Source organism: Cydia splendana, chromosome 18 (assembly GCF_910591565.1).
Source record: "Cydia splendana chromosome 18, ilCydSple1.2, whole genome shotgun sequence".
NCBI lineage: Eukaryota > Metazoa > Arthropoda > Insecta > Lepidoptera > Tortricidae > Cydia > Cydia splendana.
The window spans coordinates 14975310-14991255 of record NC_085977.1 but is presented as its reverse complement, the minus strand read 5'-3'; the positions used below and the strand labels follow the sequence as shown (position 1 = coordinate 14991255).

At 36.9% G+C, this 15946-nt stretch overlaps 1 protein-coding gene across 1 annotated transcript; it reads right to left on the bottom strand.

Annotated features, from left to right (window-relative positions):
- Positions 1 to 6580: 6580 nt before the first annotated feature.
- On the bottom strand, positions 6581 to 15104 carry LOC134799258 (zinc finger protein 658B-like). The gene is made up of 12 exons (XM_063771636.1): positions 14971 to 15104; positions 13971 to 14099; positions 13398 to 13520; positions 12494 to 12647; positions 11029 to 11153; positions 10680 to 10761; positions 9745 to 9868; positions 8970 to 9118; positions 8353 to 8424; positions 7784 to 7876; positions 7485 to 7567; positions 6581 to 6637 (listed from the first exon to the last, which is right to left on the bottom strand). Exons 2-12 carry the CDS (start codon positions 14091 to 14093, stop codon positions 6614 to 6616), a joined length of 1152 nt encoding a protein of 383 aa, XP_063627706.1. The 5' UTR covers positions 14094 to 14099; positions 14971 to 15104; the 3' UTR covers positions 6581 to 6613.
- Between the last annotated feature and the right edge of the window lie 842 nt (positions 15105 to 15946).

The window sequence follows — 15946 nt, the reverse complement described above, 5'->3', positions numbered from 1 at the left end:
GCACCGCAGGTCCAACGCCAAAGACCGATTAATCGGTCACAGACCACAGAGCAACATAGACCTACGTGCATATCGACGCTGGAAAGGAGAAATTGGATAAGCGACATTTTCAGAGATATTGAGTTGTATACATCGTTGGAATCGCCAGATTTTTCTGCATCGTATGGACTAGGTTTCGTACCCATCTGACGACTTTAGTGTCGCTTATCCAGTCGGTGATTTGGAGAATCACTGGTACATTTAAGTTACTAAACGACTTAGTTTTCAACAATTTTTTTGAAAAGTGGAGATTAGATGAAAAGTTATTCGATGTAATGAACCTTAGAGTTTTTTACTTATTTGCCAGTTCAGCTTAACCTTACCTTGGATAATTTTGCCTTATGACAACTAACCTTTCACTGTCGGTTAACTATTTTTACCTGACCGAATAATAGCTTTCTATATCATGTGGATAAATTTACTTAACTGTCAAATGTGAATTATAACACTTTAAACTCTCGCGTTTTGTACACATATTTAATTACACAATCCATATATTCATATTTCATATTTAATTATCCGCGGATCGTGAGAGAGGCGATTGAAATTAAAAAACACCCTAAAAATTTCAATCGTGAGGACGGGTACAAATTATCGTCTACTTGGGGACCAGTGATTCAAATGTTGAAACCAGCGGATATATCTTCGGACCAGTGTACGGATACTGTGAGTGTTGCGTGTCGTGCCGTGGACAATAAACATTAAACTTTAACGGGTAGCTGCAATTTCTTTGTCTACCCCGAACATTTTTATAAACTAATTTCGGGTAGTTTAGTGGTGTTTTATTAATATCTCCGTTGACATTTGTTGGGACGTCAGTCTTTCCGTGACCACAGCTGGTGCAACTCAGCTGAAACGTCGGAATTAAAGGTAAAAACAATGAAATTATATCGCGGTAGACCCGTTTGTGTAATTAAATACAAATGTGAATTATTGGCGTTTATCATTATTTACCTAATTTCAGATATAAAATTTTTGTCGTTTATTCCATTTTACCTGAAATTTGTTGGAAGCTACCTAGTAATATTTTAACTTAAGCACTTTCTTTTTGTTGTTATTTTGCATAATATCAGAAAATGCCAAGTAACGGAAAAATATATATTAATTTCAGGTATGAAAACACGAGATAATATTTTTTCCTATTTTGGTTTCAAATATAAATTTGCCATTCTTACTGGTACCTCATAATTAAGTTGACCCTTTTAAGCAATTTTGATCTCAAATATAAATGGTACACTTGTTATCTTAAGACTCGTTACATAACTTCTTATTTGAAATAAAGCTATACAAATTCCTTAAAGGGTGTTTTTTATATGCGTAGGTATGACAATCTTCCTTGTGGTTGATAACTAAAAAACTCATAGAATGTAGATGTATCATAGGTTGAATGTGTCGCATAAGCAGCTTATCGAGTTTGAAATTGCTCCTTAAAAAGTGTTAGATAATTTATCTTGATTTGTTTTTTGGAAAATTTTACGTATATACTTTTTTGCTTGACTATAAAATAAGCATACTTTGCAATAAGATAGTTTTTACTCGATCAATTCTGACAACAAATTTACCTTGGAGTTTTTTACCTGACTAATTTCTTGTAAAATATGTCGGTAAGATAAATTTACCTAAATTTATTTTTACGACCATTTTGCTTAAGCGACACTAAATTCTTAAATAACTCATTTGAAGGTAATATAATAATAGGATAATGTAGAATACATCACTATAACCTTATAAAATGTCTAATTTAGGAAATACGTCATCATTAGGAATATTAATGTTTTTTTTTTAGAAAGCCTTGCAGTTTTTTGGCTCTCCCGTAAAGTTAGCTGCGTGTCGCTTATCCAATTTCTCGTTTCCAGCGTCGATATGCATAAAGTTCAATATCAGTTTTGACATTTCGGTAGCGTGGCGTCCGAGTGACAGCTTTTGTGTTTGACACGGCGTCGAAAAAGTTAATACGATCTTGATACGACTGAGACTTCATTTCGCATGCACCAATCAGCGTGAGTGGTTTTCAATGTCATATCAAAATGAGATTAAAATCGTAAGAAATTGTTAAGACAGAATCAGCCTCCGGTTTCGCTATTAATAATAGGCATATTGAGAACAAATGTGTATGACATTGTTTGATTGTGCCCCCGCCCTATCTATTGTGATATCAATCGTCTCGAATTCGTCTTCTATGTGGGTTAAGTACGTGTCAGGAAAGAACATGGAGCGCGCGTTAATAGATGATTTCTGATACTCCGATTCGAACACAGAATATAAGTAATACTTAGATGTTATACTTGCTGAAGAACAAATACCGGAACTGAGAAACTTAGGTAACTTAGTACAGATGTAGTGCATAATTATTTTCCATCGTATTTTCTCGGAAGCGTTCGTATTTTTCATGCTAGTTCAGTCAACCTCTGTACTTTTCGTACCGAGACTGACAGAAATAGCAAGACACGTTCGTACGTTTCCAACACTTAACTGTACACTCAGTCGCCATCATATATATCGGAGCGGCCAAGGTGATCACAATATCTAAACACGCACTCTAACGCCTTGACAATAGACGCGTGTTCAGATATTTGTGGGCGCCTTGACCGCTCCTATATATCTTATGGCGCCTGTACATCGGTGGACATTGTCTTTTGTAATAAGGTCCACCGATGTACAGTCACCTGCAATAATATGTTACACAACGAAGGCCACAAAAATATCTGGCACGATCTTATTTGTAGAGCCATAAGAGCGTGTCACATATTTTTGCGGCCTTCGAAGAGTAACATATTATTGCAGGTGACTGTACAGGAATGTTGCTGTTTGGAAAACGGAGCACCCAGCACCCTGCCGAGCGAATGCCACTGACACCTGTCACACCTGTCAGCGACATAACGAAAATAACAAACAACTAACACAAACGTTCAGGTGAAAACAGAAGCATAAATCATTAGGTATTCGAAATGTGCCGACCTTGAGCCTTCTCAATCTTTAGGGTTCCGTACCAAAAGGGTAAAAACGGGACACGGGACAGGCGGTCTCATGCGCGAGAGGGCTTGGGCTATAGTCCCCACGCTAGCCCAATGCGGATTGGGGACTTCACATACACCTTTGAATTTCTTCGCAGATGTATGCAGGTTTCCTCACGATGTTTTCCTTCACCGAAAAGCTAGTGGTAAATATCAAATGATATTTTTCGTGCATAAGTTCCGAAAAACTCATTGGTACGAGCCAGGATTTGAACCCGCGACCTCCGGATTGAAAGTCGGACGTCATATCCACTCGGCCACCACCGCTTCAAAAAGGATTTGCAAAACTTCAGTGTATGTACGAGAGTACGAGAATACTATTTTATGTTACACAGGCATCTGGCCACAGTTTTTTTTGGCTGCTATTTAACTGATCACCAGATTTAGTAAAATTTAATACCAAAAAAATCTATTTTACCACCCTAAAATCATGAATGATCACCAAAATTATAACACCATTTTAATGTGAAATGATTACCAATTTTATTACATTTTACTATCCTTTTAAAGGAAATGACACCAAAATAATCATTATTAACCCAAAAATAGTCAATGATTACCAAATTTCAATCCCCAAATTAGTGATATTAATTAAATATCACTAATATACAAAAAAGGCGATGCAAAAGAAATTGCAAATTATAGACCCATCAGTCTTATGTCTTCGCTCTACAAATTATTCTCCTCGTCTCTTCTACGCCGGATTACAAGAACGGTGGAAGAAAACCAACCCGTCGAGCAAGCTGGCTTCAGGCAGGGCTTCTCTACAGTGGACCATATCCACACCCTAAAGAACATAATAGAGAAATACAACGAGTACAGAAAAACGCTCTACATCGGTTTTGTAGACTATTCCAAGGCCTTTGATTCAATTTCACATAACTCTATATGGAACGCACTAGCAGAGCAAGGCGTGAACACTACCTATATCGAGATTATTAAGGAGCTCTACAAATCAAGTACTGCTAGAGTTAAAATAGAAGTACCAGGATCGCTTTTTCAGGTTGAAAGAGGGGTAAGGCAGGGAGACCCGCTATCTCCTAAGTTATTTATTGCGGTCTTAGAAAGCGTCTTCAGAAGATTATGTTGGGACCAGGTTGGGCTGAGAATACACGGCACCCTCTTGTCCCACTTGAGGTTCGCAGATGATATAGTCCTGCTGTCTGAAAACTCTGAAGAATTACAATACATGTTCTATTCACTTAACGTACAGAGCAAAGCTATTGGTTTGGAGATTAATCGAGACAAAACTAAAGTTATGACTAATAGAGAAAGTAAAGATATTTGGCTTGAATCAACGCTTTTAGAGTATGTTCATAGCTACATATACCTGGGTCACCAAATCTCGTTTACAGACACCACAGAAAAGGAAATCGACCGAAGAATAGAAAATACCTGGAAAAAATACTGGAGTATGAAAGAAATATTTAAAAGCACAATAAATACAAGTCTAAAAACGAAAGCTATGAATATTTGCTTACTACCATGTCTCACTTACGCTTGTCAGACCTGGTCCTTAACCAAGAAAACCATGCAAAAAATCAGAACATGCCAAAGAAGCATTGAAAGGAGCTACACGGGACTCAAGTTAAGAGATAAAGTGAGACATTCGAAAATAAGGCAACAAACGAAAGCTAGAGACGTCATTGAACAAATTTTACAACTAAAATGGCGATGGGCAGGGCATCTGCAAAGAAACATAGACGACAGATGGTCAAAAATGGTTACAAACTGGCATCCAATGGGTTGCAAACGTAAACGAGGACCACCTAAGAAACGCTGGAGCGACGATCTGGCAAAGGTTGCTGGAAAAACATGGAGCAGACTAGCTACAGACCGCAGAAGATGGAAAAGCATGGAGGAGGCTTTCACCGCTACAGGCGGTCCTTACATTAAAATTTTATAAATATATAACTAGATATTAAATTAATCAAATAAGAATTACGTGACATAAATAATTGATAAAACATTAATTTCATTGAAAATCTATAATGCATGTGTCTATCTAATTCGAATAAGTAAAAAAAAAAAACATTGAATTGACATAATAAATTAGAAATTTACATCTATAAGTAATGTGTAATGTAAGGAATGAAATAAAGCTCTTTTTATTTTTTATTTAATCCCCAAATTAATGTGAAATGATAACCAAATTTTTACATCTTGCTATCCTATTAAAGAAAATGACACCAAAATAATCATTGTAAACCCAAAAATAGTAAATGACCACCAAAATTAGAACTCCATTTTAATGTAAAATGATAACCAAATTTTTAAATCTTGCTATCCTATTAAAGCAAATGGCTCCAACATAATCATTGTAAACGCAAAAATAGTAAAAACGATCACAAAATAGTAACCACATTTTAATTAAAAATGAGCAATCATTTTTTTTTATGTATTTTAATTGATTTAGATTTTAATTGTTTTATTATTTTTAATGTAATTTAATTTTAATTTAATTTATTGATTTTACAATTTATGTACTCAACTAACATATTTTAAGCACCGTGTATACTAACAGAATATGGGTCGACAGACCTGAAATAAAGATTTTCAATTTCAATTTAATATATCGTTATCCTATTAAATTAATTAATCCACTTCGTCACCTTTTTCTAGTAGCATTTTATTTCTGTAACAGTCGCAGTTCTAACCTAACCTAACCCACTTTTCTAGTAGCATTTTGTTTCTGTAAGGGTCGCAGTTCAAACCTAACCTAACCCACTTTTCTAGTAGCATTTCTTTTCTGCAAGGGTCGCAGTTCAAACCTAACCTAACCCACTTTTCTAGTAGCATTTCGTTTCTGTATGGGTCGCAGTTCAAACCTAACCTAACCCACTTTTCTAGTAGCATTTCTTTTCTGTAAGGGTCGCAGTTCAAACCTAACCTAACCCACTTTTCTAGTAGCGTTTCGTATCTGTATGGGTAGCAGTTGAAACTTAACCTAACCTACTTTTCTAGTACCATTTCGTTTCTGTAAGGGTCGCAGTGCTAACCTAACCTAACCCACTTAACTGATAGCAGTTTAACTTACTTTTCTAGTAGCATAACGAAATGCTACTAGAAAAGTAGATTAGGTTAGGTAGGTATGCGGTGCGGGCTACGGGGTTTGAGCGGGAGGGGCTAGTAATTTTGGCATCAGTTTACTTTATTTGGTAATATGTATAAATTTTTTGGTAATCATAGTGGTTTATTTAGGTGAAAATATCGCATTAATTTGGTCTTCAAGATTTGGTGATCATTAATGATTTTTGGTGATCATTCAATATATTTGGTATTTGAATACAATTTGAAGTGCAGTCGTAATTAAAGTGGTGGTACTTTTGTATTTTTAGGCCTTATTTTTTTGGTGTTCAGTATTTTTTTTTGGTAAGCATGATTTTTTTATTTAGGGTACCAAAGTATTTTTTGGTGGTCATTATATTTGTAGCCGTTTTTTTTTTAATAAAACAGACTGGTTTAATATAATCGAAAGACAAATTATAACAATTTTTATTTTCTATTTACAGTACATAAGTACTTAAATAACAAAGTTGGTTTCTAGTTAAAGTCTTCAGCTAATCTCTGGCGCAAACGTGTACCTGCAAAGAAGTTAATAAAATAACAATAAATTAGTATTTTTGCAGGGACGGAATAAATAAAGACGAATCTAATACATTTTTAACTCCGAAAAACGGTCCATAAGACTGTCATTTATCTGACACATACTACCTTCGAGCAACGCCAGGAAGGGAGTCGGAATTCGCACTATTTCCCCTCTGCCGAAGCACATGCCCAACTGGGCATGCACACAACTAGCGCGGGGCGAGTTGACTCATCCGTACACAAGAAGAGATCGAGGTGTGCAAGATTTGGCTTTGACGTAATGTCATTTTCTATGTATTTGTGTCGTAATAGGGAATATTACGCAAAACTCTGCGTAGGGGGCGCCACTACCACCGTCCATCACAATCTGGGGGTCTACCGCGAAACAAGAAAATCGAAATTTCGTTATCTAACCTCTCTATCACTCTTGCATATGCGAGCGATAAAGAGGCAGATAACTAAATTTCGATTTTCTCGTTTCCCGGTAGGCCCTTGTTAACAAATCGCATTGATCAATCATCAATGTCATATTTTATTGTCTGTGAAAATTTGTCAAAAAACAGTTTAAGGCACAGTATGTATAAGTTACTCTATGGTTTACTAGCTAGCTTAGTGCTGCGCTCTGGCGGCAGAACATTGCAGTAATACCCCTTATTGGATTGGAATTTGTATGTAGTGTGTAAGAAGTGCGACTGTGTGCACGTTTCCCCCCGCAAAAAATGGCAGAACGATTTGTACTGTAAGATATCGCTTAGACTCCTCCCTTCCGACGTGTCGGAAGCCGGTGTCGCTCGAAGCACACTACTGAATTAGTATGATTTTGTTGTAATTATCAACACATACCTCTAGACCCTCTCTGCTTTGGAACTTTTGTGTGCATATTAGACACAGGAATTCCACCGTAACTGTCTGAATATTTATCGATTCTGAAAAACGAAAAATACTGTCAAATTATTCAGAAAAAGGAACATTAAAACTGTTGTTTTATATCTGTATATTTACAATCTGTTTTTATAGTGGCAATCAGAGACCAAATATTTAACGCGTAAGAGGGTAGCTGATGTAGGCTCCCCTCTTTAAATGGTCCCGTGAGCATTTAGGGGTACGAAACCTTAAAAAATTAAGGACGAAACGATACTTACCAGTCACCATTTCATTGTCCGTCAACATTTCGGTGTTTAAGCTGTCCATCTCCTTTTTATGAAGCTTCATATGTGCATCCAGGAGTTTTTTACCTAAAAACAACGCTTTTATTAGTTATTTCCCATTTATGCTTTTTTTTTATTACGTCTAATACGTCTTACTTCTAGGTAACTTTTTCTAGCAAAAACGAGGCATTAACGAATTGAAATATCTACGTGAGTCTTCTTCCTCGCGTTATCCCGGTATTTTGCCACGGCTCATGGAAGCCTGGGGTCCGCTAGACAACTAATCCTAAGAATTGACGTAGGCACTAGTTTTTACGAAAGCGACTGCCATCTGACCTTCCAACCTAGAGGGGAAACTAGGCCTTATAAGGATTTGTCCGGTTTCCTCACGATGTTTTCCTTCACCGAAAAGCGACTGGTAAATATCAAGTGATATTTCGTACATAAGTTCCAAAAAACTCATTGGTACGAGCCGGGGTTTGAACCCGCGACCTCCGGATTGAAAGTCGCACGCTCTAACCGCTAGGCCACCACCGATTCTAAATATCTACATTAGTTCTAACCTCTAAATATTTCTCTGCAGAGCGGACACTCGTTGGCCGAGTGCGCGTTTTCGCGGTGTCTCAGCAATGAATCTACGAACAATTACGTTACTTATTAGTGACGTCAATTTACATGCCCTCGTGCCGCCCAGTGTACATTAGGATGTACACTCCGTTTTGATGGAATATCAACCTTCATTAAAAACAAACAAGATAACATATCATTTGTCTCGCAAAATTTTCGAACAAATGAAATTCAACTCAATTCAAAATACAACAAGATAGTAGATTAAATCTTCCTTAGGGTGGTATTCCATCTGTAAAATATACATATTGGTCCAATGTGTATTTGCGTCTCGCATTTTGCTTAATGAGATATCGAGACGCAATGCACATTGGACAAAGAAATTGGACAGGTGGAATACCAGCCTCACCCTTAGCTAGAATTTAGATAAAAATAGGAAAGAGGCAAACGAGCAGTCGAATCGCCTGATGGTAAAGTATTACCGTCACTCATGGACACGCGTTACACCGAGAGGTTGTAAGTGCGTTGCCAGCCTTTAAGTTCGGAGTACGCTCTTTCTTGAAGGTCGGTGATAAATGTGAATTATTGTGAATATATGAAGTTGACAGCTTACATTTATGCAGAAAGCTCTTATCGCAGTCGCTGCACTTTAGTTGGGAGCGGGCGTCGTGCGTCTGCGCGTGTTTTCTGAGACTGGATTGTTGAGCGAACGAGCGGCCGCATGTGTTGCATTCGTAGGGCTTTTGGTTTAAGCTGTGGCTCCTGTAAGGTTATATGACATATAGTTTGTCAAAGGACTGTCTTATTTCAATCATAGACAGAGAGAATCATACTATCTTTGTCTTACACTAGCACCCAAAAGAAAAGGATGAGTATAGTTTTCCTGGTTGTTACTGACTAACAAATTTGTTTGACCAACTATATTTTATTATAAAGTATATATTCTCTTGAGAATTTCAAACTGTTAGTAAGAACAAGGATTTTTGGAAATTCAACTCGTAATAATGCGAAAATGAGGTCAATAGATTTATAAGACACACGGAAGAAATCGCGAGGAAAGAGCCGGTTCGCCGTACAAACGTAGTGCCCAATTTCCTCTCTCGATCGATACTGACATTATGGAAATTATTTTTTATAAACTATATTGTTTACTATATACCTGTGCCCCTTCGTTTGACTTTTTTAATTTTTTTTATTATTTTTTTAAAGTCATAGGTACTCATAATTAAAAATCGAAAAAGAATCGAACAAAGGGTAGCTGTGGTTAATATTTATACATATAATTGCGTAAAAATATTTCTAATGCTAATATCCAGAGAGGAAGATGAGGACTAGGTTTATAATGTTTATATGAAAAAGCGGTTATCCCCTTTCCTCTTCATACTTACACCATGTGCACATTTAGAGAGGAGGCCTCGGCGAACACTTTTCGGCAGACCTCGCACCGGTGTCGGCCGCCGCGATGCCGCCTCAAATGCTTGAGCAGCGACGTCCGCCAACGGAACCTAGCTCCTGCAAAAATATACTCATACCACATTATTAGGGCGACCGCAACGTCTAATATACTTGAGAAAATTCGACCCACGCTGCCGTGACCCTGGGCCGAGCGCATGTAGGCAACTGCCGCGATTGCAGAGGACGCTAGTTCGATTCCAGCTCTGGGCGCTTTTTTTTCATATACAGGGTGTAATCGTTAAGTGTAGCCAGACTATAATTCTGTAAATATAACAGATATCAAAAAACTTCAAATTGATATCGAAAGTGCGTTACCCAATGAGTAAAATTACATTAATAACTTTTTTAAATAAAAGCAGAAATATCCCAAACATTAATTTCAAACCCTCCCATACATTTAGTACGACGACTCACCCCTCAAAGAACGTCGGTGTCGTAAGAGATAAAACTGCTTGAGATTCATTATTTGCGATAATAAACTGTAATAAAATAACAAAACTCCAGTTTATGAAATAATAAATCTAACATTTATTTTTTATTACACCGCATTTTACAAAATGTTTAAGAAAAGTTCATTTAGAAACATTTAAGAGGGCCCGTCAATGTATCGCACAAGAAGGGCATCACTTCGAGCAATTGTAAACAAAAAAATAACTTCCTTAGAAAATAAATGTTAGATTTATTATTTCATAAACGGTAGTTTTATTATTTTATTTACAGTTTATTATCGCAAATAATGAATCTCAAGCAGTTTTATCTCTTAAGTACAACACCTACGCTTAACGATTACACCCTGTATGACATTTTTTCCAGTTTACTTAGATAAAAATATTTAATAGTTAATATGGTACCTGCACAGTATACATACCACAGATATTACATAGTTGCGCGCAGGCATCTACGTCTTTCGAAATATTTTTAGGTTTAACCAAGTGTGTGCGTAAATGAACCTGTTAATAGCAAAAATATTAAGGTCATAAATAATTATCTCTAAATTTATTGGGAAAACATGTGGTACAACTAGATTCAAACTCCATGCTATGATTTAGTATGGTAGGTGGCACGAGGCTATTATTAGAGTTAGAGCAAGAAAAGTCTGCAGCCCATAATTTCATAGAAGTTTGATTTTTAAAATAACACTTACACTGCATGGGCTATCAAAATCTTCAGGGCTGCAGATTTTTCTCGGTCTAACTCTATTCATATTTGCCACTAACCTCAAAAGTCTCCTGATTCTTTGAGCTATGTTCACACTGTGAACAGTGATAATAGTCTTCTTTATCAGAACCCTCACTATTCTCCGATTCCGATATTATAGGCGTGTTCTTTGCAGTATTTTTTTCTGAAATATAATTATTAGACCTCAATCCTGTACAGTCGCCATCAGATATATAAGAGCGGCTAAGGTGCTCACAAATATCTGAACACGCCTCTATTGTCGTGGCGTTAGAGTGCGTGTTCAGATATTGTGAACAACTTGGCCGCTCAGATATATCTGATGGCGACTGTAACTATACATTACGTATCAAACCCCAATGTTGTAGTTCATTGAAAATCAGGATTGACAGGGTATCTGCTGCAGGGAACCTTAATTTCGCCGATGGTGCCCAAATTCGTAATAATTTTCATAAAGTCATAATAATTTTTCAAGAAATAGATATCCATTGTTCTCACAATACCACAGAATAAACAATAGTACTAGGTCAGGCCTCCGTCACACGCTCAAGGCCACGCGCTATATGCCTACCGCTCGGCGTATCGTCGACGATACAACCGACAGAGGGCCGCCGAACGCCCGCCTCAGCGCTCGCACCGCATTGCACCGCGCGTTTCCCGCGCTTATGCTTCGAAATGCCGAAACCACGTAATTATTGTGCAGTAGATGGGTGAAAAAGTAAAAAAAACAAAGGAAAAAGCTTATAATAAAAATTCATCTTTTTATGGCGGGCTAAAGGTCCCACCTGAAAGTTTAATAATTATATTGAAGGGTTAGAAAAAGTATTTTTAAATAATTTTGACGACGTAATAATTAATCGGCCTGGTAGCACCGTATTACAACTTTTAAAAACCGTTGATTGTCCGTTGCTTTGCTCCTGAATATTTATTAAAATTATTTACGCGATTTAGGATATTTTCAACTACTTATAAAATTGTAATAACAGAGAATTCCGAGAAGTGAAAAAATTATAAATCATTATATTAAAACTAAAACATATTTGATTCGCAACATTCGTTTTATTACAATAATCATCATAGGTAGGGTAGCTACAACCCTAGCGCATTCTTACGATGACGCGTTGGCACGTGACTCGAACGGCGGGCAACACAGTCTCGACTCTTTGTGCGCGTAATTATGGTACATTTCTTCTTGTCCTGAGCAGCAGGTATTATTATTAGGGTTCTGTAGGCTATTATAGCGTAGGTATTTTTGCTTTTGTTTGGGAATGAGGTATCTGTTACGTAGTAACTATTTATTAATCTGTGACTAGGTACAGAAGGGTCACTCTCTATTAACGCGTATATTACGAGATACAAGCGCAAGCGCGAGTAGGCGTCCGTTCCGTAGCGGTGCGCGGCAGCTACTACTGCTAGACACCAAAATTGGTGTGGACCCACGTGTACTTGTAGCGACGCGACGAAATAGTGGAGTGAGCCATGTCAGCCATGCCCGCCCATACTGACTTGGAATGAAATTTTGATCACAATGCACTTTCTTCTGAATATAACATTTCTCTGGTGTACTTTCTTCTATCTTTTCTATTTCAGTGTATACTTTCTCTTTCCTTTGTTCCTTGTTTTCTGCTGAAGCAGATAGTCCCCCATTTTTTTCAGCTGTCTGGAAATGGTATAACAATTTCATATTCATATGGTACTACTTCTTCTCATAAATATTTTCATATAGAAATGCCTAAATATGCCCTTGTATTTTTGTTTTGCTACATTACCCATAATTTATCTGCTTTGCCTTAAGGTTGACTGGTAGAGAATGCCTTATTATGGCATTAATTCCGCCCTTAGTATATTAAGATTTTCTTTTCTAGTTCTGAGTAACAGTAGAGTTAGCATACAATTAAATAAATAAATAAATATTATGGGACAATGTTACACAAGTCATCCTAGTCCCACAGTTAGCTCAATTGCTCAATAAGACTTGTGTTGTGGGTAATTGGGTATATGATGATGATGATGATGATATATAGTAAGATCGACGAGATGACCTTAAGGCTCAGCCGCCAACCGCAATATCCTACAACTATGTAGGTGGGGCACTGCATGCACAAAATGCGCTCATACCTAAGGGCGCACAAGAGAGTGGATCAGCTACACTCTAATAACACGAGTTAAAAATTACCTACTCCAGAGCACAGTTGCTGTGGCCGAAATTGGTCAAGAGAGCATCATCACGTATATAATGATATAGATATGGACAAATACTTAAATACATAGAAAACATCCATAACTCACAAATAAATATTTGTTGTAAAGACACAAATAAATACTCTAGACTCTAGATTGGAAACAAAAACATCTTGCTTCGTAAGCAGGGTCACTACAGACTAGGCTAGGAGGTCTTTAAAATTCATACCTTTAATATTTCTTCTAAGACCTTGTGGCTTCTCATCACCTTTGTGTAGAAAGTGTATGAAGTGCTCAGTCTGAGTACACATTGAGAACACATTTGCTGCGGGTACCCGTCATCCTGTATTATCTGAGGGATTGAAAATTAATTATTATAATTAAAATAAGGCATAGAATACAGATACAACCAATAACTGAATTGTGGTAAAAGCGTGCTATAAAAAAAGAGTGTGACATAGTTTAAAAGTTTCTTTTATATGAAATATTGGCACTTGTTTAAGTCAACTATAGTTCATTTTTTTTAGCGAATTGAAAAAAGGTAAACAATCTTGATGTGTCTTTTAAGTGAAAAACACGTTAATTTTAAACGTCACGTTAAATATGTAACAATTATGAATCTAATACGATCATTTATATTCTTCTGCTTTCATAAGTAATAGTTACTGATTTTTACAAAGCGTTTTTCTATTAAAAGACATGTCAAGATCGCTTACCTTCTTTCTAATGCTAAAAAAAACGAACTATAAATGCTCGTCGTTGGAGTTATCTTATTATAGACAACTTATTAAAAAGTAGGTACCTGAAAACTCATTAGTTTTGCAAGCATATCATTAAGACAAGCACCAAATATAGGTTTCATTGCATCCACCATCGCAAGGCAGCAGCGACAACATCTATTGAAGTCTTCCAGACGGATTTCCATCTCTTTCTGTAATATAAAAAACCAAAAATGTTACTATAAAATTAAGACAATCTATTCCAAATATGTGACAGAGTGAAATAGAATTAAGTCTTAAATTTAATAGAACAGTAAACAGTTATCCCTATATAGGGCTGCCATCTGTCCGGGTTTTCCCGGATTTGTCCTAGTTTGGAGGCATAAAACCCGGACACTTTTTATGTGAGGAAACACCTTATTAACTATTTACCGGCATTATTGTGTACATAAAAAAGATACTAAAGATAAGACATAGTAAAATAAAAGCAATAGATGCTCTAGAACACGCTAGAAAGCTAAAATGGAGATGGGCTGGACATGTGGCTTGTCTTAAAAACCACAGATGGACAGCCATAGTCACGAACTGGAAAGGCCCAGACGGTAAGCGCCGAAAAGGCAAACCAAACATGCGCTGGGAGGAAGACATGAAAAGAATGGCTGGTCCAAATTGGAAAAGAATAGCACAAATCCGTGAAAAATGGACGTCTTTGGAAGAGGCCTTCACCTAACGGGTTCCTACAAATTAAATTAACAAAATTATATTAACAAACTTTATGTATAATGAAAGGAAATAAAAGGCTTTTTTTTTTATTAATTGTGTACAAAGTAGGTAAAAACCGTATAAATACATGTCCGGGGAAAAAATGCGTTTACGCCAAATGTCCGATTTTTCAAGTCTTTTTCCGAGTTCCGCGAATTTAGAGATGGCAGCCCTATCCCTATAGGACCTGGTCAGTTATTTAAATATGGAATAAAGAGTCGACTCTGCGTTAAAACTTTTAAATCGGTACTGAAAGATTTTGACCGGCCAACTGACAGAAAATAAATCTTACACTGTCATATAATGTACTAAGTTACTAACCAATTATTATTTATTCTTATTTAAATGGCGTGTCACAATATATCATTAGCTTTAAGAAAGTCTTGGCTTTTATTAAATTACAATAACAAATCGAATCGCAGACGAGAGTTCATACGCATCAACTTCATGCAATAGACATTGACAGTTGACAGTGACATGACAGCTGCGTTTAGAAACCACAACACGGCCTCTAGCGTTCAGGACTTCCGGTTCGAGCGCCATCTTAATTGTCACGCGTCGGGATCAATTGCTTTATTTTTTGCTCATTAATATTGTTTAAAGTGTAATATCGATAGCCTATTATACAGTAAACTAATGTGGTAGTGTGCAGTGAATGGAGAATTAATCTTGAAGCACGTTTAACCGTCATTTTGGAGTCAACGGCCGGTTGTCCATGTGGTCCTTGTAAAGTTCGCTATCGCTTTACAAGAGCTAAATCACTAATGAGAATGGATATTGAATGGATATGACCAAATAACTGGAAGAGACGCTTTTACTTAAAGTATTTTGAAAATGAAGACTACTGGAGACATTACTATAGGAATTGACCTTCGGATCGGAAGACGTTTACCGGATTGAACTTACTGAAAAGACAAAAAATTTACTTATGACTAGGCAGTATGGCTTAGAGCTTTAGCCTGTCCTGATGGACGAAAAAAAAATGACATTATACAATTTGCAGTGCGCTAGCTGAGTTAGCGCACTAATTTAGTATAGTGTAAAGACAGTTAGCCAGTTAGTGACCCAATCTAGTGCGATCGCATGTGCTCTGCCGCACTAACGGTATCTAGCGCACTAGAACGCATAGAGTAAGGCAAAGAGTAAGTAATATAGGTAGAGTAAGGCCCCGTTCGCACGGCAGCTTTTTCAACGCGCGTTAAAAAAGCATTTGAATGACACAAATGGACAACCATGTATGTATTCACACGACAGCGGTGGCGCTTTTTATCAAACGTTGTTGAATTTTCGACTTTAA